Here is a 24,324-nt window from a genome sequence, read left to right as displayed (position 1 = left end):
GAGAAGACTGAGAAAGATTGATTTATGCAGGGCCATAGCTAGTAAGTTGTATAAAGCAGGATTCAAACTCGGGTCTTGGAAGAAACATTCTCTCTGATAATCTGGCAAATAGAGGTGTCCTTACAGCCTTTTCACTTCCATCTTAGTGTTTTCTAACTAGTAGAAACTATTGTGATAACCTTCTTAATTAGTTTCCATTCTCTTCCCTGCACCCCCCCCAAGCCCCCACCAGCCATTCAACATCCACATTATTGCCATATTAATAATACTGTGGCTCTGATCTGACCATTACTCTGCTGTTCAGGAAGCTTTATTGCTTCTAAGATAAAACACAAATTCCTCTGGTATTTAAAGCCCTTCACAATCTGTTTCTGACCTGTCTTTCTGGACTGGACAGCATTCTGCCTTATTCATTCTAAGCTTCTACCAAACTTACTGTTTATTATATCTGACATCTCATTTCTACCTTTGCACAGACAATTCTGTGATTGCAATCTTTTCCCTTATCTCTCCACTTCTTTGGAAACCCTAGCACACTATTCAAGGATCACCTCTCTTTCAGGGGCCTTTCTTATTCTCAGGGGATTTGTTAGCACTCCTCTGCCCAATTAATTTGTATTTATTTATCTGCATACACATTATTTCCTTCTCCCCAAGCCTCAAGTAGAATGTCAGTGCCTTAAGGGCATAGACTGTTTTTGTCTTTGCAGTGAAGTCCTAGCTGAATCCTTAATAAATCCTTTGCATACCAAGGTTACAAACATTCATTTTGTGTGCATATAATTGTGTAGTGCCAATGCAACATTTACAGTGCCCACAATGACAATACTGTGACTATAAATATTCATCCATAGTGCTTGATTTGCAAAATATAACAAACTACATAGAAGACAGAAGCAAAGCATTTATTTAGACACCAGAAAAACAAATCCCAAAACCAGTAAGCTGATTCCATCATAGTAGCAAAGAAGTTAACAAGCCATAACAACACAGAGAGCCACAGCATCCTTTAGCCTTCCCACACACCAATATAAGATCAATATTTACTCACAATCCTCTCTCCTTGCTTGAGCACCTTTCTCTCCCACCATCTCTCTCTGGCTCTGCCTCCCAGCTTTCTGTGACTAGTGAACCAGAACTTGTGGGGGCTGTAGAGAGGGTGCCCTCCTAATAGCTCTGGCAGCTGCAAAAACCCCAGTAATTTGGGACATAGCTCTCTCCATTCTGGAAGCAGAGTTCTACCAGAGCAAAGAGCTCAAAAGTCAAATAATTGGCTGGCAATATGAGCAAGCAACGGAAGCACGGACAGACCATAGAATCCTTTTTTGGGGACAAAAAGGATCAAGGTGCATGGAGTGGGAGGAATACAACAAAGTCAATTCCTGCCTCAAAAGCCCACAAGAAAAATATAAATTGGTTACAGGCCATGGAGGAACTCATGAAGGATTTTGAAAATCAAGAGAAGTGAAGGAAAAATTGGGAAGAGAAATGAGAATGATGCAAGAAAATGATGAAAAGTGAGTCAACAGCCTGCTAAAGGAGACCCAAAAAAACACTGAAGAAAATAACACCTTAAGAAATAGACTAACTCAAATGGGAAAAGAGGCCCAAAATGCCAATGAGGAGAATGAGGAGGAGAAAGCCTTAAAAAGCTGAATTTGCCAGATGGAAAAGGAATGTCAAAAACTCACTGAACAACTCCTTCAAAATTAGACTGAAGCAATTGGAAACAAATGACTTTATGAGAAATCAAGATACTATTAAACAGATCCAAACAAATGAAAAAATAGAAGGCAGTGTGAAATATCTCATTGGAAATACCACTGACCTGGAAAATAGATCCAGGAGAGATAATTTAAACATTATTGGACTACCTGAAATCCATGATCAAAAAAAAGAAAAGAAATCATCCTTCAAGAAATTCTCAAGGAAAACTGCTCTGATGTTTTAGAAGCAGAGGGCAATGCAATAGAGGCTGAAAGAATCCACCGATCACCTCTTGAAAAAGATCCCAACAAGAAAACTCTTAGGATAACACAAGATCTGGCAGCTTCTACATTAAGGGATCAAAAGGCTTGGAATATAATACTCTGAAGGTTAAAGGAGCTAGGACAAAACCAAGAATCACCTACCCAGCAAAACTGAGTATAATGCTACAGGGGAAAATATGGTCATTCAGTGAAATAGAGGATTTTCAAGCATTCTTGATGAAAAAACCAGAGCTGAACAGAAAATTTGACTTTCAAATACAAGAAGCATGAGAAGGTAAAGAGGAAAAAGAAATCATAAGGAACTTGTTAAAGTTGAACTATTTACACTCCTACATGGGAAAACAATAATTGTAACTCATAAGACTTTTCTCAGTATGAGGATAGTTGAACAGAAATATATGTATACATATATGTATATATATGTATGTAGAGTGTATGTGTATATAAATATGTATGTGAGTGGGCATATGTATGTTCACGTATACATAGAGGGCACAAGGATGAGTTGAATATGAAGGGATGATATCTAAAAAATAATAGAGGTGAGAGAGGAATTTATTGGGAGGAGAAAGGGAGAGATAGATTAGGGTAAATTATCTCATATAAAAGAGGCAAGAGAAAACTTTAAATGGAGGGGAAGAGCAGAAAGGTGAAAGGTAATGGGACAACCTTATTCTCATTGCATTTGGCTTAAGGAGGGAATAACATACACAATCAATTGGGTATCTTACCCTACTGGAAAATAGGGGGTTAGGGGATAAGAGGGGAGAGAATAGAAGGGAGGGCAGATTGGGGGAGAGGATAGTTAGAAGCAAACATTTTTGAAAAGGGATAGGGTCAAAGGAGAAAATAGAATAAGTGGGGGGTGGGATAGGATGGAGGGAAATATATCTACTATGGAAATGATCTGGGTAACTACACATGTACAACCTATATTGAATTGCTTATCTTCCCAGTGGGGGTGGATGAGGAGGGAAGAAGGGAAAAAATCTGGAACTCAAAGTTTTAAAAACAAATGTTTAAAAATTGGTTTTTTACATGCAACTGAGAAATAAGATACACAGGTACTGGGGTATAGAAACCCATCTTGCCCTACTAGAAAGTTGGGGGGGGTGATGGGGGAGGATATAATAGAGAACAGATTGGGGGAAGGGGTATTTAGTAGACTTGCTATTTTGTGGTGGGGGGGGTAGGGAAAAGACAGGGAGAAAAAAATTGTAACTCAAAATCTTGTGGAAATGAATGCTGAAAACTAAAAACCCATACACAAAAATGTTAGCTATTATATATATATATATATATATATGTTTTGTTTAAGATTATCTCTTACTTAATATTGGATACTATGTTTCTGACTGTAGCCTAAAACAATATTAGCCTTTTGTCTTCTGAATCATACAGTTGACTCATTGAGTTTGTGATATACTAGATTCCCAAAATTTTGGTTTGATGTATTGCCATGCCTTTCTTAATTTCATTCTTAAAAAGTTGTTTAAAAACCAAACCAAACCAAAACAAATCTAAGATCTTATAGTTTCCCTATTCAGTTTGATCTTATTAATTTTTGTCCAACATTCTTCCCTGTCAGAATCTTTTTGGCGCTAGACCGTCATCCACCTTATTAGCTATTCCTTTAGCTTTTAGTCACCTGAAAATTGGCAAGAAAGCCACCTGTGTTTACAGACATCACTGATAAAAAAAAACAACAACTCAACAGCATGGGATCAAGAACAGATCATTAGGACCTTCCAAGTTCACAGTAAACTATTAATGACTACTTCTGGTTTTGGCCATTCTTACTAGTACTGAATTCACCTGACTGTACTACCATGGTAGAGACTTCACCCTTGGACTAATAAAATAATTATACTTATTGACATAAAATAAACATCTTTTTTTTCCTTAAATACTTTTAATATAAAATGCCTCCTTGTGCTGAAATCATTTATTTCTACGTTATTTGGCACCGAGTTCACAAAATTTTTACATATTCTTTAATTCTTTATCATGAAATCAGACTTTTTATCAGTTGGAAATATAGAACTGGAGTTCTGGAGAAAAATAAGGTAAGGATATCAACTTTGGAGGCACCTTAACAGAGTTGCTAATTGAAGTATTCATTTATATCAGAAATCTCTCTGAAAAAGTTCTCCCAGTAAACAGCATACGATATTGGACTTTGGGGAGGTATCTTCTGTAAACTTGATCTCTAATAACTGAATTACATGATACTTTAAAGTTTGCAGAACATTTACAGTATCCACTGGATCCCTACAACAAACCTTTGAGGTAGGTACTACAGTTAGTAATACCCCCATTTTACAGATGGGGAGACTAAAGTGCACAGAATATTATTGATTTGCCCAAGCTGTCAGAAACAGGATTTGACCTTAGTTCATTCTGATCAATGGTTCTCTTTCTCTCATGCTTCATGATTCTGACACCTGACATCCTGGAACACATCTTAATATCCTAGGCTCCCATGCCTTCTGTAAACACTCCACTTTGATGATTTTTCAGTCTTTATCTCTTTTGCTGGTTCTTCATTTTCCTCCTCAACTTTTTAACTACAGGTGTTCTGTCCTAGGCACCTTAATTCTCTCTTTTCTCTCTGTATATTTATTTCTCTAATTTCATTTGCTCTTTTGACTATACAAATCACTCCCAAAATTCTTTCACTTCCAATTTCCCTGAACTCCAATCCTATATTCCTAACTGCTTATTATATGTCTAAAATGAAACTCACCTTCTATATTTTTCACCCTCACTTCTTTCAGTTAGTGAGATCGGCATCTTTGGACATCTTTATCTCCTTTAGCTTTTCTTCTTCAACCCACCTATCATTCCGACAATTCCAAATTCCTGTCATTTCTACCTTAACACTTCTCTTTCATACCTGGCCTCTCCTATCCACTAAACTGCAATCACCTGACCTAAGATCCTATGGAGATAGGTGTGGAGCAGTGCAGATAGGCCTGGAATCCAGAAGACATCTTCCCAAGTTCAAATCTGGCTTTCGACAGCTGTGACCCTGTAGCAAGTCACTTAACCCTGTTTGTCTCAGTTTCTCTATCTATAAAATAAACTGCAGAAAGAATAGCAAACCATCCCAGTATGTTTGTCAAGAAAATCCCAAATGGGGTAAAAAAAAATTACTTTTTTCCCCCCTTGGTTATACTGTTGAAACCATCCTCCACACTGCTGCTTATATAATCTTCATAACCAACTGCTATCGTTTCTTGATTTAGAACCCTTTAATGGATTCCAAAACTCCTCATAATTGGACTCTCACCTATCATCTTACCTCACAATATTTCCTTATCAAATTTTCTACATTCTAACCAAAATATACTATTTTGTCTCCTGTTCACATGCTGCTTTTATTCTCTTTGCTCATGCAGTTACCTATATATGGACTCTCCTCGCCTATTATATCTGTATTATGTTGAAATTCCTTCATTACTCAAGGTTCAAACAATGTATCTTCTCCACAAAGCTTTCCCTCACCTCCTCTCTCAAAGTGATTTCTTCAAATTTCTTATAGCACTTTCTTCAAACCTATTATCATAGCTTCTTGTAGACTTCTTTTTCTTCCTTTAACCCCATGAATTTTGTTCCTTAAAGGCAATGGTGTCAAATTCAGAGCTACTAATCTGTACATGAGGATCCCTGGTGGCCAAATACCAACAATTTTAAAATGTGATGTTATCTGTATTTTGTTTCATTTTTAAAACTTCCTAATTACATTTTAATCTGGTTCCTGTGTTTGACCTTTCTGCTTAATATGACCTTTGTTGTACCCTATCTTATACAACACAATGCCCTGAATATCATAGAAACAATGTCTGTTGAATAAAACTAATAGACAATGTTGTATTTACAGTCTGAAGATTCATGTCTGACTCCTAACTCTGTCTCTAACTAGCAGTGACACTAAATTCACTTAAGTTCTTTTAGGCTTGGCTTCACCATCTGTAAAACAGGGATCCTACAACTTGCAACTCCCTACCTCACAGGATTTTGAAAATGGCATTCTGAAAGTAGCACAGCACCGGCTACAAGGGAGCTATTACACAAGCAAACAGACTTGTGATCTGACTGATGTGAGCATTACTTCCAACAGTGCAGACCACAATCCATCCAGGCCTACTCATGAAACAAAGTGAATTTATCATAGTCTAAATAGTCTTTAAATGGATTATTTCTGGAGGATGCCAATATCAAAGTCTGCCTAGTGGGACACAGCTAGCCCTCAGTTCCTCAATAGATGTATCACGTCCAGTTATATGGGAAACTGGCTGAAAACAAGGGCAAAAGTGGTGAAGAAAGTTTGATACAAAAAGGGAAAAAAAAATCTGGCTTTCCTACAGTTACCCCCCCCCCCCAATGAAAACATATATAACATAGGGTTTTGTAGTACAGCCTGGAATTTTTTTTATTAGGTTTATGGGAAAAGAAAAAGATATATGAAAAGATCACATTTTGTAAAAGTTACTAATAATGAATTGCATGTTATTATGGGTTCATTTCCTCAACAGGATCTAATTTAAGCAATTACAGTGTATGTTTTTAATATTGTTCATACTAATGTAAATTAGTCACAAAATTATATAATAGGCCCCCATGGGAGCAGAGAGACATAATTTGAGGCTTCAGAAGAAAAGCTAAGTCAATAGGTAAATTAGAACAAATCTACTTAAATTGTGCCATGTTACAATCTTCTCTGGCTAAGGTACTAGAGGCCAAAATTTGGTGTGTTTTTTCAATCCCCACTCAGATCAGCCATAACTTAAGCTTCAAATGATTATAATGGAAGTTTAGAAGATTACAAAATACGGCTTCAAATTTATGAATTCAATGGTTGAGCTTTTAGAAATTACTTCTATGTTCAAAAAAGTGAATTCTGGTGGGTTACTCAAGAGTCACTTTTATTATTACAAGACAACTTAAAAAGGGACATTCTACTCTACATTCTACCTCATTCACAGCCTTTTAGTTTCTACTATCATATGCAGAATCTGATTTTTTAATCTTAATTTTTAAAAATCTTATTTATTTTTCTAAATGTTAAAATTACATGACTATGTACAAAGCAACCACGACTAACAACCAGCTTTGAAAAAAATAAAATTACACCAACTTAGTTGTGTACAGCTATTTTACCTTTACTAAGATTGTGATGCACAAGGACTATGCATGAAAGCATTAGAGGTCCAAGACAGCAAATGCCTATATTCTGAGGTAGAATTTCCATTCTCCCTGCATCCCCACTTCCTTAAGTGAACTGCAGCTCTGAGACATTTTAAAATTTACTTTACACTTATATGAAAACCATCAAAACTTTTAAAAAAGTTTTCATTCTTTCTTCTTTCAAGGGTAACTTCTAGCTCTTTCTAAAGCCCATTCATTACACAAATCAGAGGGCAACATGTTCTTTAATGACAGGCTGATGTTGAAAATGGAAAGAAAAAAAACCATACAAAGACTAGTAAGTATTGTTTCATTTCAGGCTAATTTCCTGAATTTAGATGACCTCCTGGAAACTGTTTATAAAGCATCCTAAGTTTTTTGAGGAAAAATTGAATTTATGAATGAAAAATGATACACACCTCCCAGAACTGGTATGCCAGTATTTTCAGACATCTAATCTGATGAAGGTAAAGGTCCTCTAAGTCTATAAAATAGTACCTAAGCTAGCAAATAACTGCAAAGAAGAAGTGGTATAAAGGATGTCATCAAGTATAAATAAAAAACATGAGCTATCCCCACAAAGAGAATCGGAAATCCAATTGAAAACATACATGTTCCGCTGGTGTCTTGCTATGTCAAGAGAACATTAGGAAGGCCTCTAGCATACTGGATAAAAATTCATCCCAATGACAAATTTATGGTAGGGCATGGATAAGGCCACATAGGATGAAGAGGCACAAATGGGTTGGATGGTATATGTATGACTGGAGGGAAAACTCAAAGTAATGAAATCAACTATCTAGTCAAATACTGGAGTATTATTTATAAAGAAAACCAAGTTCTAAACACCTTTATAAACATAGAATGATCGTTACTACAGGCTCATATTTAGACTTTAATAATTCAATTCATAAGCAGACTCCCAGTTAAAAGATATCTTAAATGCATGTGCATATCCCCACCCCCCTGCCACATGCACCCTCTTTTTGCTTCCTACACTAAATAAAATTTCAAGGGATGTTATAAGGAAGTAGTAATTGATCAGAAACAATGAAAATAAAGAACCATGACAAGCAAGTCTTCATTTTTAAAATTAAGAGACTAGATTACATAATGCCTAGATGTCCCTTTCTGTTCCAAAATTTATTTCTATCATCAAATTCTAGTAAGCTTCTTATTTTTCAATATAAGCAGGACACATAATATACCACTAATTTTTAATTTTATTTTTCTCATGAGATGTTTTGGTATCCAAGAAACTTGATAGGATAGATAGGAAAGGTAGCAGAGCTTACACCTTGAAGACTGGAATCATTGTGAAAAGCTTACCTCCTAAGGCTGGCCTCACTAGATGATCCGAGAGATCACTGTAATTGATGAATTGGCACCTGTCACCTTTGGGGGGAAAAATGTTCCTGGAAGATTGAAACTAAAACAAACTATCCCACATGAAAAAAAAGTACATTTTTCGTATTTTATTTAATAATGAATGGAAGTTATAAAATATCTGCTATTGAAATCTCTTCTGTATATTATAAACATAACCTTGTAAACATTCAAGTAAATGCCTGCCATATAATTGCTTCATTATTTAATTCTTCAGTTATCTTCTCTTTCTTACATTAGGATTGTATCTGTAAAGAAAAAAAAAAGAAGTCAAAATGACCTAAAAATGCATTTCTGTTACTTTGAAATACACAAGTGATTAAAGACTTTTTCAGCAGGGTAAACAAGGAAGGAGTTTTAATTCTGCTTTTGTCACAAAGAGAAAGAGAGGCCATTGCAAAGAATCACTAACCTATATTGGTAAAGAAAGTTTCCCCAATCAGAGTTTCCAATATAAATGAAATCCCAAGACCACTCCCTATTCCTATCCCTACCTTTACCACTACTAATTAAATGTCATCTACTTATCCACTTTTTTGTATTTCCATTGCTTCACCTGTAAATTGTGACAATCACTACCTAATTTAAAAATAATACAAAAACCCACCACCTTTAAGAGACAACTTAAAATCAATACACATCTCCCCTAGGCTTCAAAAGTTAAGGTTGAAAACTGCTCACATATAGATTCAGCTCATAAGCTACACAAGTACTATGAAGAGTTTAATCAAAAACATAAATTAACACTCAATATGTTAACATGTTTTCTTATAGCAATAAAATAAATCGGGCAGTTGAGCATTCAGATACCCTTTTTATTGAAGATTCCTTTTGAGAGGAAGAACAAAAGAAAACAACATAAAATCTCCACAGATAATTTACATGACAATGAATTAAAATCATAATTATGTTCTTCTCTGAAGGAAAAAAAATTTAGAACACTTTTATTATTAAAAAACTTTTTTGTTTTAGAAAATGTTGTAAAATTATTCTCCCCTGCATATCCTCCAACTTTTATTTAACGATAGTTAAGAAAACATTTGATAAGATAGGTAAATTTTTACTATGCCCATAGGAATGTGTTGAATAGGAATTAAATCAGAGTCAACCTTAAATCCCTCCCCACCAAAAGCCAATTCTAATTCTGATATAGCCTTTTGTTTTCATGCATGAACAACTTAAGGCTAAACAAATGATCTGGCATTTAACTTGCTTTAAGTCAGAACTCATTCATTAATGCTTTTGCTTAGACATGAAAATGTCACAACTTATCAGCCAAATTACATTACTAGTAGATTAAATGTGTTAGCCTGGTGCCATTTATTTTATTTTTTGGCTCTAGACCACACAAAGATTTAAAGTATGTTGTGGCATATATAATAACTGATGTATCTCAAGTTGAGATATATCTCATAATTGACATATAGCAAGCTCCAAAATCTAAAGGAAGCTTGCTTTAGAGATTCTAAACTTAGGCTAAACAGAAAAAGAGAAAAATGGATAAATTCATCCAGAATTTCAGAAAGCGAAAATAGACCAGTCTGGTGAGTTACTGAAATTTTGCATAGTGGTATCTTCTCATAAAAAAGAGCTTTTATGTACGATACTGTGTGTGTGTGTATGTGTGTATGCACATAGGTGCATACACATATGTAAACTATTATTATTACTACTACTATGATTAGGCTGAAAACAGATGTGCACATAACATACTACTTCAAGGCTACTAATGGGCCATATGCAGTAATATTTGCTTTGAAATAACATATTTGAAAGCACTAGAAACCTGAAATAAACAAATCTTTACCTAAAGAGATCATCAGCAAGTGATTCTTCTTTTGCATGTTTGTTCTGTACCTACCAAAATAAAAAAATAAAAATTTTGCCTTATGGTGAATATCTGTTAATTCTGATCAATCTCTTTCCACTATTTTCTGTACATTCTAAAGAATATGAATAAAGTAAACTATTTTATAATATACTCAGCATGAGCATCACCAGAACTGTTTATTTTTTAAATAGTACAGTAGAACTCATGAAATTGCAACTTTCCAATGACTACCTTTTTTTGAAAGCACAAAAACTAGAGCTTACCTGAAAGACTCAAGACAAATCAGTATCACTGAAGTATCAAGAGTTATACTTGACTGTGCATGTGTATAGAAAATAAAATGACCTGAAATTCATAAAAACTGTGAACTAATCAAGTAGTTATAAATCTAAGCCCTGTGTGTTTTGGAAGTACAGAAAGGGAAGGAGCAAAGTGGTAAAAAGGTCAATGGAAAGAGAAGGGAAGCAGAGAACAGATAAACGGATAAACAACAGCAAGAACAGCTAGGGAACAGCTAGGGATAACTGAAACAAAATGAGAAAGAAAATTATACTACATTCAAAGTAAAGAAAAAAAATGGTAGAAGGGTGCTAGTGTAGTTATACAACAAGATAAAATATGGAGTCATTTGGCATCCAAAATACCTACAGTGAAAAACAAAAAGAAAATTATAAAAAAAGTTGTGTAAAATCCAAAAATATTTACATCTACACGCATGTAATGGAAAAGGCAAGGATCTGAAATTTCTGATGCAAAAGTACAATGTAGCTCATCAAGGTATATGGCATTAAGACCCAGAAAGGATAATGATTGGTTTAAAAGGCTGGCTAGTTCTGAGTTTAAAAACTTCTAAACAAAAAACTTTACTCTAAATAGCACCTAATAGTTTTAAAAATTTTTTAAAAATAATTAGTGTATTTCAGTGAAATGGTCAGAGAGGTGCAAATGCTAAGCAACAAAAAGTGAATATGGATTGTTAATGGATCTTAGATGACAGCTCAGTTGGCAAAATATAGATGTGATCTTATTTTAACAGAAATAAAATTCTATTTTGTCATGCCTCCTCATACACTGGGGCCAGAAGGAGTAGATATACTTCTTGTTCCATAGTGCCACTTCCACACCTTCCCTATACTGCCATCACTCATCTCTCTGCTCCCTAAAAAGGGAAAATTATGGTTATGTATTTTCTAAAGAATGGGCTCTTTTCATTGTAAATTTAGGAATAGCAAGGGAGTGGTGAAAAACACTTGTTAAATTACGAAGCTGCAAACCAATTTTACGTATCTTTAAGAAATAATAGTCACAAAACATTATTTTGTCAATAACTGCCAAATTTTATCCTACCAGGCAGGAATAAAGAACTCCTCAATTTAGGCAGAATAAAAACTAACTGACTTACACAATTAAACTATTTCAGGAGTTTTTTGTAATGTAACTTCCCCTGCATATAAAGATCAGACTTTATGCTACAAGGTAACTTTTTATCACATAACTAAATGATAGGAGTAAGTCAGCTGGAATCTAAGTACAATGGGAAAAACAGCTCCTAGCACTATCATTAGCAGGAACTGTCACTCCAAAATTGGGAGATGATGACACAGAAAAATAAACCTTTTACAGAGGAATAAAAACATGTGAAGATACTACTCCAGAAGAGATAGGGGGATAAACAACAGCAAGGAGAACAGAGAGAAAAGGATGGCTGTTAGGGGTGACAAGGAAAGTTAAGAACTTGACAGACCAGACTAGGAGCAAAGCTGGCTAGAATCCTTGTGCCAATGAAATAGTTCTTAGACTACACTATACCACATCAAAATCTGTACATTAACAGACTGACTCAGACTAGCTCAGGAATATGATGTTATTGACTTTCTTTATAATCCTCCTTACACCTAATAAACAAATATTGATGAAATGTTGCTATGAAAATCAGCTTAAGGGCGACCATAAGTGTGTTTGGTATCTTTGTACCTCAGGCAATATTAGATTTTTTTTTTTACTTGTTTTGCTGTAGTATTTTCTTAACCAAAATGGCTTGCAGCTGTAAATATTAATGTCTAAATAAAGTGATTGGAGAGATCATAGCTCTGACATTTATTACCTGGTAAGGCTTAATATGTATTTTTAAAGGACTAAGTCTCGGGGCGGCCAGGTGGCTCAGTGAGTAAGAGCACCGGCCCCAGTGTCAGGATGACCTGGGGATCGAATTCGGGCTCAGATACTTAGCACGACACCCAGAAATAACTGGCTGTGTAACCTTGAGCAAGTTACACAACCCCAATTGCTTTAAAAAAAAGACTAAGTCTCCCCATCTCACCCAGGCTGTAAATTTGGGGGTTACTAAAAGGCTTGATGCCACCAATGATCACCATGGGTGCTTAGATGTTCTGTTTCTGACCTACACTGGTCTGTGTCCTGGTGGCCCCCTACTTCTCAGGACTCATTATATTGATGCCAAACCCCATAGATTTCACCTGATTGGCACAGCCCACTGCAGCTCAGGAGAGATCCACAAGCGAAAGAGATCCCTGGGCGCTAGTATTATAGCTGTGTGCTACCATTCCAGCATGAACATTACCCTAAAACTAAAACTCATGGTATTTTTCTGAGATTAAGTATATATTTTTGTTTAAAAATATTCTGTGTTTGAAAATCTTCTGTAAGAATACCATAAAAGAACAAAATATAAATTAATATATAGCATGATTTATTACTCACCTCTATTTCTTGTCTTAACCAGTCTTCTAATTCTGCATTCTTTCTAGCATGATGAGCTATTAGGTCAGAGCCTCCAATGATGCATGGAAGTTTTCCTGCCCCAGGATAAGCTACCTAACAGGAAGAAAAGGTCCAAAAGTATTATAACATTTTAATAATATCATTATAATAATAAAATACATTATAAAAGTGAAACTGATACTTTCAAAAGAACTAGACAGAAAAAAGGTTGTTAACTTTTCAAAGAAGAGTTATGTAAATGAAGTAAATTATTTCAGTTGCTCTGAAAAACTGTAACTTAAGACACTTTACCAGGGCAGAATCAAGTGATTCTATTTAAAGTTAATAGCAAAATACTAATTCTCCAGTAGTCAAAACAGTACTTGGGTATTTGATAGCATTTTGAGATCTGGAGAGTTTTATATGATGATTTTTTTTCTATAAATTTTCAAAGAGCTTCTACTTTTTCAACTATTACTGTTACTGTGGCTGCTTTGGAGTAATTCAGTACATACGAATTCCTGATAAGCTCAGGGAGATACATAATTTTTTTCTTGTGCTTTTACTATTTTAAAAATTTACCTAATTTGTTCATTTCTATTAAATTACTATTTCTCACTGGAGGTTTCTGTGATATGAGTTTTATCACAAAATTTTTAACTAGAAAAATTTTTAAATGTTTTCACAGTTGTTGAAATTCAATTTGGCATGACCCTTAAAAGATAGCCTCAGAACTTACATGATGGAACACGATGAAGCATCCAAAAATAAAAAGTGCAATATATTCACTTGTAGATGCAATTCAAAGTAATGATTTCTCCTCTAAAGGTCTAAAACATTTCTTCAGCCCAGATTCTGAAAACATTCCTATTTCCTGACTTGAGTACCAGGGGAATAATGTTTTCATAAAGGTCTAAGCAACTCCAAAAATTTTTAATGACTTTTATTTTTTACATACTAAAATAAATGCTATAATAGGCAAAACAGAAAGAAATACAATTAAATCATACAACTGAGAACATAACTAGGTACTAATGAATAAATCCTTAATACCTACAAGAAATCTATTTATTCTATACCCATCCTCCTCTACCCTCACCTCCCCACCTCTGCCCAAAAAAAGCCCCACCAAAATATTGAGTTTATCAATTGGCTGACTTAAAGAAGAAAATATATAATCAGTCATAATCAAGTAGCAATGCTAAAACACTCAATGCACAGGCTGTCCTTTGCTGCAGATATATAGAATAAGTTAGACACTAAATATAATGTTAAAGCATAACACTGATTTTATTTGCTAGCAATGGCTCTTACTAGCAGTGCCTCTTGTGATATATTAAAATAAGTACCTACCTTTCTGAATTTCTTAAAGTTGTTTAGCTGTCCATAATCATTTCTTATAATGGATGCATTTCTGGATCCAGAGTGACTAACCACCAGCGATCTAAATTCAGTCAATAAAAGCTTCTTGGGAAGCATCTCAAAACTATCTTGAAGTTTATCATTCTTGAGTGGGTTTTTTTTTTTAAAGAAGACATATGAAGAAAGAAGAAATTATATAATTATTTTAAAGTTTCTTATAGATATGAGAATATACAAATCTTGGACTTTTTTATACCAATATATGGAGAAATCTGATCTAAATATGAAACTATATACATTCCCATCAGTTGCAGTCAATTTTTTATTCGATTTAATGACCAATTTGTATTTATATCTACATCTTTTATTTCTTTCTTTATACTTAATGAGGTATTCACTACTCATTTATACTACTCCTTCAGATATGGACAGATAGGACAGAGAATGCCAATCACTCCGGGACAACAAGGTTTTAACTCAAGTAGCATTCTTCTTGTTTTTCTTTTACTGTTCTCCTTTCCCTATACCTTAGGTCTATTAGTAATATCCATGTGCACTGCTTATTCAAGAAACCAATCATTTACTATCCAGGTTAAGTTCTAAAGAATAACACAGACAAAAGATAAATAAAACAAGTTCCTTACCCTCAATAGTTTTAGAAACTTAACAAATTAATAATCAATTATCTAGTATTAAATATCTACTTGAATAACTAGAAAGCCAGTGACTCTGGATCTTGCTTCTAGAATACAGGGAAAAAACTCCCAGTGACTATAAGAGGGAGAGGGACTGCCAAGTTTCTTTTCTCAGTGCAGATCTGTAGTCACACAGCCAGGATGCGTCAGGAGCAGGACTTTCACGCAGCTCCTCCTGGCTTTGAGGCTGGCTCTCTACCCACTACACTGTGCTTCTCCCAGGAGCACATCATATTTATCTTTCTGCCGTGATCAAGTAACTGCTATCCAAGTTCAAAGTGTAGGCTTTTCTCCCTGCCAGAAGAGACGGTTAAAGATGCTTGGTGAACTTAAGTTATTTAGAGAGAATGAAATATTCCTTAAATGTGGAAGAAAGGATTCAAAGTAAAAACAATAAAAAGTACAACTTATTCAAAAGAGTGTGGCTAGGTGGTACAGTGAATAGAGCACCAGCCCCGGAGTCAAGAGGGCCTGAGTTCAAATCTGGCCTCAGACACATAACACTTACTAGCCATGTGGCCTTGGGCAAGTCACTTGCCCCCAACTGCCCTGCCCTTCCCCCTCCAAAAAACAAAGCTATAAGAAAAAAAAAAGTAACTAAAAAGGGGGAAGATAATAGAGGACTCTCTGGACCAGAGATTATACTGTTAGGCAAATAACTAAAGGAGGTAAATAATAAAATTAAAGTCCCCATATATATGCCAAAATATTTACAACTTTTTCTTGGTAGTAGCAAAGAATTAGAAACAATGTTGTTGTTTGTCCTTCATTTGCAAAGAGGATCAACGACATTACAGGGTGATGTTTTGACTTCAGCATGAGTTAGATACAAGTTTAGGACAGTATACCCTCCATACTGGAAACAGAGCCCTACCTTAATAAAAAGTTAAAAGTCAAGTAATAGGCTAGGAAAATGAGTGAACAACAACAAAAAAACTGACTACAGAAAGTTACTATGGTAACAAGGAAGATTAAAACACAAACTCAGAAGAACAAAGTCAAAGCTCCTAAATCCAAAGCCATCAAGAAAAACAGGAATTAGTCTCTGGCCATGGAAGAGCTCAAAAAGGATCTTGAAAATCAAGTAAGAGAAGTAGAAGAAAAACTAGGAAGAGAAATGAGTGTTCTAGAAAATCATAAAAAAGGAATCAACAGTTTGCTAAAGGAGACCCCCTAAAATGCTGAAGATAATTACACCTTAAAAAACAGACTAACCCAAATAACAAAGGAGGTCCAAAAAGCCAATGAGAAGAATGTCTTAAAAAGCAGAACTGGTCAAATGGAAAAGGAGGTCCAGAAGCTCAGACTGAAGAAAATAATTCTTTAAAAGTTAGAATGGAGGAAATGAAAGCTAATGACTTTGAAAAATCAAGAAACAATAAAACAAAACCAAAAGAATGAAAAAATAGAAGACAATGTGAAATATCTTATTGGAAAAATAACTGACTTGGAAAACAGATCCAGGCGAGGGAATTTAAAAATTATTGGACTTCCTGAAAGACATGATTAAAAAAAAGAGCCTAGACACCATCTTTTGAGAAATTATCAAGGAAAGCTTCCCTTTTATTCTATAAACAGAGGGTAAAATAGAAACTGAAAGGATCTACTTTATCACCTCCTGAAGGATATCCCCAAATAAAAAATCCCCAAAATATTAAGCCAAATTTCAGAGGTCTCTGATCAAGGAGAAAATATTGCAAGCAGTCAGAAAGAAACAATTCAAGTATGGTGGAGCCACAGTCAGGATAATACAAGACTAGCACCTTCTACATCAAAGGATCAGAGGGCTTCTTGGAATGTGATATTCCAGAGGGCAAAGAAATTAGGATTACAACTAAGAATTACCTACCCAGCAAAACTGAGTATAATTCTTCAGAGGGAAAACTGGACGCTCAATGAAAGAGAGGACTGTTAAGCATTCCTGATGTAGACTAGAGAGGAATAGAAAATTTGACTTTGAAATACAAGACTCAAGAGAAACAGAAAAAGGTAAATAGGAAAGGGAAATTGTAAGGGACTTAATAAGGTTAAACTGTTTACATCCCTACATGGGAAGATATTTGTAACTCATAAGACCTTTCTCATTATTAGGGTAGTTAGAAAGAGTATATATAGACAGAGGGTACAGATGTGAGTGGAATATGAAGGGATAACATAAAAAAAATAAAATTAAGAGGTGAGAGAGGAATGTACTAGGAAAAGGAGAAAGGGAGAGGTAAAATGGGGTAAATTATCTCACATGAAAGAGGCAAGGAAAAGTTTTTATAGTGGAGGGGAAGAGGGGGGAAGTAAGGGGCAGTGAGTAAATTCTACTCTCATCAGAATTGGCTCAAAGAAGGAATAACATACACACTCAATTGGGCATAGAAATCTATCTTACCCTATAGGAAAGTAGGAGGGGAAGGGAATAAGAGAAGGGGGTGAGGGGATGATAGAAGGTAGGACAGATTGGGGGAGAGGAGATTAGGAGAAACAAAACACTTTTGAGGAGGGACAGAGTGAAAGGAGAGAATAGAATAAACAGGGGTGATAGGACAGAGGGAAATATAGTTAGCCATAGTAACTGTGAAAAAAATTTTGAAACAAGTTCCTCTAATAAAGGCCTCATTTCTTTTTTTTTTTTCACTGCGCCACCTAGCCGCCCCTTGGCCTCATTTCTCAGATATATAGAGAACTGAGTCAAATTTATAAAATAAGAGCCATTCCCGATTGATAAATGATCAAAAAATATGATCAGTTTTCAGAAGAAATAATCAAAGCTAGCCATAGGCATATGAAAAAATATTCTTAACTCACTATTGACTGGAGAAATGCCAATTAAAACAATTCTGATGTACTATATCATACCTATTTGACTGGCTAGTAGGACAGAAAAGGTAAATGACAAATATTGGAGGATGGGAAAAATAAGACTTAAATGCATTGTTGGTGGAGTTGTGAATTGATTCAACCATTCTGTGGAGCAATTTGGAATTATGCCCAAAGGGCTATAAAAGCATGCATACTGTTGGACCTAGCAATATCACTACTAGGCTTGTATCCCAAAATATATAAAAAACAAAAAAGAAAAGGACCCATACATACAAAAATATTTATAGCAGTTCTTTTCTGAGGGTAATGAATCAGAAGTTGAGGGGACTGCCCAACAACTGAAGAATGGCTAAACAATTTGTGGTATGTGATTATGATGGAATACTATTGTGCTGTAAGAAATGATGAGTAGGATACTCTCACAAAAACCTGTTAAAACTTGCATGAGCTTATCCAAACTGAAATGTAATGAGTATAAAGTAACAGCAATATTTTAAGATAATCAGTTATGAATGACTTAGCTATTCTCAGCAATACAATGACCCAAGACAACTGAAGAACTTATGATGAAAAATGCTATCTATCCCCAAAGAAAGAACTGATGGTATTTGAATACTGATCTTTTAAACATTAAAATTTTTCTGGAGGTTTTATTTTGGTCTGTTTTTTTTCCCCCACAACATGACTATTATGGATATATTTTGCATGACTCTTCATGTTTGACCTATATCAAACTGCTTATCTTCTCAATGGGAGTGGAGAGGATAGAGGGAGGAAGGGAAAAAAATCTGGAACTCAAATTTAAAAAAATGAATGTTAATTGTTTTTACATGTCACTGGGGAAAAAAATAATGACAAAGACAAATATAGAGAATCACTGGAAGACTTCTATGAACTGATGCAAAGTAAGCAGAACCAGGAAAGCCATATACATTATAACTATAACAATATAAGTGGAAAGAACAAAAACATAACTTTTCCTTCAAAAAAAGAAGTGCATGTAGAATTGTCAAACAATTCAGATTTTTTTTTTTAAATGCACAGAAAACAGAAGCAAGGGCAGGTAATACAGGTAAGTCTGCATGATATGGTTATCTAAGAACAATGTTAAGAATTCTAAAGCTTATATTGAGCTGAAGCTGGTAAGGAATACTGAAGACAACAAAAAAGGTTTTTAACTTTTTAAACTATTATCAGGGAAAAGAAGGGGATCAAAAAAAGGATAAGGCCACTGCTCAAGATAGGTGGGACAAAAACAGATAATTGAAACACTAATTTTGCTTCTGCTTTCTCTACCAAGGTAAAAAATCTTTACATCAGAATATAATATAGTTCACAGAGAGTTGAACTGGATCAATAGGGAGTAGGTAAGGGTCAAGCTGGTTGTTTTTGATGAGTTTAGGTTACCAGGTCCAAATGAACTACATCCTGGGTTCTAAAAGAAGTAAAAGAGGTGCTTGCTAAACCATTGTCATGAACCTCTGAAGGAAATATGGAAAATGGAGCTACCATTGATTAGAGGGCAACCACTATCCCAATGCTTCAAAAAAGGGAACAAAATGGAGGTCTGATACAATAGGAAAATGACCTTGATCTCAATTCCTAACAGAATTCTACAACATGTGATTAAGAGGTAGTGAACATGGCTTCATCAAAAACAGTTCATGGTAGGCTCACTTCATTTCCCTTTTGGGCACAGGTGTAAGACTTAAATCAGGGGAATAAAGTAAACATAATTTAGATTTTGGCAAATGTTTGACAATATGTTGGATGATAGAATATACATCTAAAAAAGACCTTGAGAACACTAGATATTGGTCTATACTATAAAGATAATGTTATTAGGTACAACTATAGTCTTATACTTGGGCTCAAACAATCAAATCTTAAACGTAAACTGTCAACAAGCATGTGAAAAAAAATGGTCCAAACACAAAAGAAATGTTACAAGAAACGACAATTAAAACAACTATGAGGTTTCACCTAACACCGATCACCAAGCAAAAGTGATAAAAGACAGAAATAACACTGGAACAAGTTGAGAGTAATAGTTGGCAGAGATATGAATTGGTTGAACCCTTCTGAGAAACCATTTGAAATTTATGCAAAAAAATCATTAAAATGTTCATTCCCTGTGATCTGGAGAGCTCAGTACTAGGCATGTATTCCAAGGTGGTCACAGATATATATATATATATTTTTTTTTTTTTAAAGCAATCGGGGTTAAGTAACTTGCTCAAGGTTACACAGCCAGTCATTTCTGGGTGTGGTACTGAGTATCAGAGGCCAGATTTGATCCAGGTCATCCCGACACTGGAGCTGGTGCTCTTACTCGCTGAGCCACCTGGCTACCCCCTAAGCAATTGGGGTTAAGTAACTTGCTCAAGGTTACACGGCCAGGTGTTTCTGGGTGGGTGCTAAGTGTCCGAGCCCGGGATTCGATCTGCAGGTCGTCCTGACACTGGAGCCGGTGCTCTTACTCGCTGTGCTACCTGGCCGCCCCGACAGATATATTTTAAAAATATTTATAAGCAGCATTTTTGTGGTAGAAAAAAACTGGAAACAAAGTGGGTGCCAATTTAATGGAGAATGGCTAAACAAACTGTGCTGTATGAATAATAATAATGACATTTATAAAGTGCCTTTAAAGTTTGCAAAATGATTTATATATATTATTTCATATATATATTATATGACTGACAACCGTCAGTCAACTCCATAGATACCACAACTAATAATATCACTATTTTACACATGAGGAAACTGACTCTGAGAAAGATTAAGTAATATTCATCTGGTCACAAAATTAGTGTTAGGAGGATTTTAATCCAGATCTTCATGAAACCAGGTCCAATATTATTAACTGTCACAGTGTGGAACACTGCACCATGAGAAACAATGAATGTGAGGAATCTCAGAAACACGGGAGGACTTGTATGAAGTTAGGCAGAAAGAAGTAAACAAGAGAATATAAAAGTAATATAAAAGTATATATAATATAAAATAAAATATAAAAGTAGTGTAAAAGAAAACAATGTTAAAAGGAAATCCAACTCAGATTAAGGGTAACAAACAGTCTTGGTCCCATGAGACAGAGAATGAAATATAGCTCTTTTTTTCTTGGTAGGTAAGTGGGAGGCTACAGTTACAAAATGTTGCATACATTGTCAGACTATTGTTTTTTGGTGTTTTATTTTTTTTCATGGAAGAGTATATCAGAAAATGACTGTGGCATAAAAATATAGCAATATTTTTTAAAATCAACTTCATAAATACAAGATAGAGGAGTAGCTGGAAAGATGTTCATGTAACTAAGATCTAGAACATTAAAAGGGAATGCCTATTAAAAGAGGAAGAGTATCCAGGACTAGGGATATCATAGTCCTGTCCTCTGCATTGGTCAGACCACATCTACTATGAGTGTTCACTTCTGGGTATCACATTTTAAGAAGCAAAGTGTTAAGTGAAAAATACTCAGAAGCCATATAATGAAAGACTAGAGTATATTCCAAGGACTTAGAAATATGTACCCTGGAGAACAGAAGGCCTAGGAGACAGATGACAACTGTTTTCAAATATCTGAAAGCCTGCCATGTGGACGAGTTACTAGGCTTGTTATACTTGGCCCCACCGAGCAGGAGTTATGGATAAAAATTGCCAAGAGGAAGGTAATTCCTTTTGATGAAATTAATGAAATAAAAAACTTCCTAACAGGGTTACTTAAATATTCAACAAGTTGCTTTGGGAAGCAGTGGGCTGGAGTTGTTTAAACAGAAGCTGGATGATGCTTGTTGGAGAGGCTGAGGCTGAGACTCTTAGTTAGATGGTCTCAAATGTGGCACATATCTCTGACAGTCTGTGAACACCAAGCAGAAGAATTTGCACTTGAGGGATAACAGTGAACTTCTCAACATGTTTGAGCATGACAGCGATACATGTGCATGCATGCACACACACACAAATTTATTCTGGGAGTGGTATGAAGTTATGTACTGCTTAATTCATACTCCAACTCGTAGTTCAAAAATCTAAAACCATTTCTGGTTTTCATTCCAGGGAGTTTTGTGCTAGGCAGCACCATTACTCTGGTATACAACTGACTACAGTATGTTACAGTAAGAAGTGATTTATTAGCATCATCCAGTCTTAATGTTAAACTAAGGAAATACATAACATGATATTATGAATGATTAGTGGAAAATAACCTATTATTTTAATATATTACATATCTAAATGGAAAAATCTAAAATATGCCTAAATTGGCAAGAAGTGGAAACTTGAAACAGAAAAATATAATACGGAATGATCATACTCTGTTATGGGAATGGCTAATCCAAAAACCAGCTCCAATTTACCCAAAAAGAAAAAAAAAAGGGCAAACAAATGAAAAAATATGGGAAGCTTTGCACATCTGGTTGAATGGCCACTAAGTCATTTGTTTGATCAATAGAATATTCAAGAAATATGAATGAATGTAAGGCTCTTAAAAATCATGGCATGCAAGGTTTAGGAAATTACCTTTTTGTTGTTATTCCCACCATCACAAGTTATCAAATATTAATTTTGTTCTTGTTATTCCCACCATCACAAGTTATCAAATATTAATTTTGTTCTTATAAAGTTAACTGAATTTATTGAAAATTTCCCTTAGTTACCTGTTCTTTCACAGAAGAAAGTGTTTCTTGCTTGACCTCACATTTTTTCCCTAGTTCATTTTCTTGCTGTTAAAAACAAAAGCAGATTTGCATGTTATTTTACATAAAATATTTTATCTTTTTACACTTCGGAAAAGTAGCTCTAATTCATATACTTTCTTAAACAACTCTTCCTAATACATTGAAACGTTGCCTTGGCCATCCTTTTAAACTAAAACCTCTTTATAATAGTATACTTAGTACTCAGACCTCCTCACTATATTCTATGCAAAAGAATGCTAAATTTCCTCCTGGCACTTTGATTCAATTTGGCAAACATAAGCATCTATTTTGTGCCAACTATGCTAGGTGATGGGGCTACAGAGACTAAAATAAATAGTCCTTACTCTCAAGGAGCTTACAGGAATATTAAATACATTCTCTTACAAATGGTCCATAAAGACTGAATTCACAGTGACATTACAATAAAAATTCCAGTGAATTTATATACTTAAGATGGAATTCAGAAGCAATACTGAATATATAATGAGAGAAGACAAGTAGCTTTTACTTTTGATGTTGCTCTAGGCAGAGAAGATTCAGTATAAGCAGTAGAAAAGCTGCTGGGAGCTGCCTGGAAAGTACCTGAGAAGGATGAAAAATGAGAAAAGGTAGAAATAGAAAGGAGAGCCAGTAACAGAGTACCCAATATCATTGGGGCAGGTAATAGGGAGTGCAGCCTTGATTGCAAAGGGAAATAAGAATGTTGCTCAGCATCTACTTAATTGTTGTTTGTCCTTTGTTCTCAAAGAGGACCATGAAGTCAGGAAGGTAATGCCATGATTTGCAAGTGAACTGGATTTGAGTGAGTAAGGGCTGTGCAAAGCCACCAACCTCCCTTTCTCCTCCAGAGCCATCCGGGTTCAGTGGCAAGATCAAGACAACTGGAGCTAGCCCCCAGTGAACACATGGGGCTACAAGAGAAGAGCAACATAGTCTATGCTTTAAACTAGGTTTCAAACTCACAGCTCACAACACTGCCATGTACTGTGTGAATCAGATTAAATGTAATTAGGAAAAACTTACCAAAATTAATTAAAATGTAATAGAACAGAGACAATGTTAATTTATGTTTTTCTCAGTCAATATGAGGCCAGCAGGGATCCTTATGTACTTTTTAGTCTCTCTTTCTGAGTCTGACAGCACTGATTTAAACCTGACCTTGTACAGAATAACTGATGTGAAGAAACTGATCTCATTAAATGAGACATGAGGAGACACAGGCAGTAATGTGGGCATCATTGTCACCTACCAGTAGCTACCTGGATACTAAAAAGTATGATTTGGCTGGTTTTTAACATGAAAAATAAACATTAAGTGCTATAAAATAATTTATTAGTTCTTAAAAAGCATGAAGATGGACACTCCATCAACAATTATTTTAGGTCCTGCCTTTCCAAAAAGTATATTTTAGAGAACATAGCATGAAAAGCAGGAAATCCTTCTTAAGTTAAAACTGCAACTTAGTTTTTTTTTAAATGATCAATTTTATTTTGTCATAAGACAGGACCTCCACAACTCTGTAGTTTGTGAAGTTGAATGTGAATCCACTGGTCAGTTAAAATTGACAAGGGTCTTGACTTGACAAATTATTTTTGAAAAATGATAAGAATTTTGTGTTAATTAAAAATTCCATCTACCTA

At 35.0% G+C, this 24,324-nt stretch overlaps 1 protein-coding gene across 3 annotated transcripts in view; it reads right to left on the bottom strand.

The window, feature by feature from the left end:
* Window positions 1-8,641: 8,641 nt before the first annotated feature.
* The window catches only part of NBN (nibrin), a 267,933-nt gene continuing 252,250 nt past the window's right edge, over window positions 8,642-24,324 (bottom strand). For 2 of the 3 annotated variants that reach the window (XM_069086683.1, XM_069086684.1), the window contains exons 12-16: window positions 22,643-22,708; window positions 14,473-14,625; window positions 13,120-13,233; window positions 10,375-10,424; window positions 8,642-8,815 (exon numbers count right to left, since the gene is read on the bottom strand). In XM_069086683.1, coding sequence (XP_068942784.1) covers window positions 8,785-8,815; window positions 10,375-10,424; window positions 13,120-13,233; window positions 14,473-14,625; window positions 22,643-22,708 — 414 coding nt within the window. In that variant the 3' untranslated portion in view covers window positions 8,642-8,784. Of the gene's footprint in view, window positions 8,816-10,374; window positions 10,425-12,978; window positions 13,234-14,472; window positions 14,626-22,642; window positions 22,709-24,324 lie in introns of those variants that run through there. The other variant, XM_069086682.1, reaches the window with a different exon arrangement.

This window comes from Petaurus breviceps, unplaced genomic scaffold, assembly GCF_028583685.1.
Source record: "Petaurus breviceps papuanus isolate PSGF00001 unplaced genomic scaffold, PetGlider_PUasm1.0 179, whole genome shotgun sequence".
Classification (NCBI taxonomy): Eukaryota; Metazoa; Chordata; class Mammalia; order Diprotodontia; family Petauridae; genus Petaurus; species Petaurus breviceps.
Note: the sequence above shows the minus strand (reverse complement) of the source record. Positions and strands in the feature narration are given on the sequence as shown.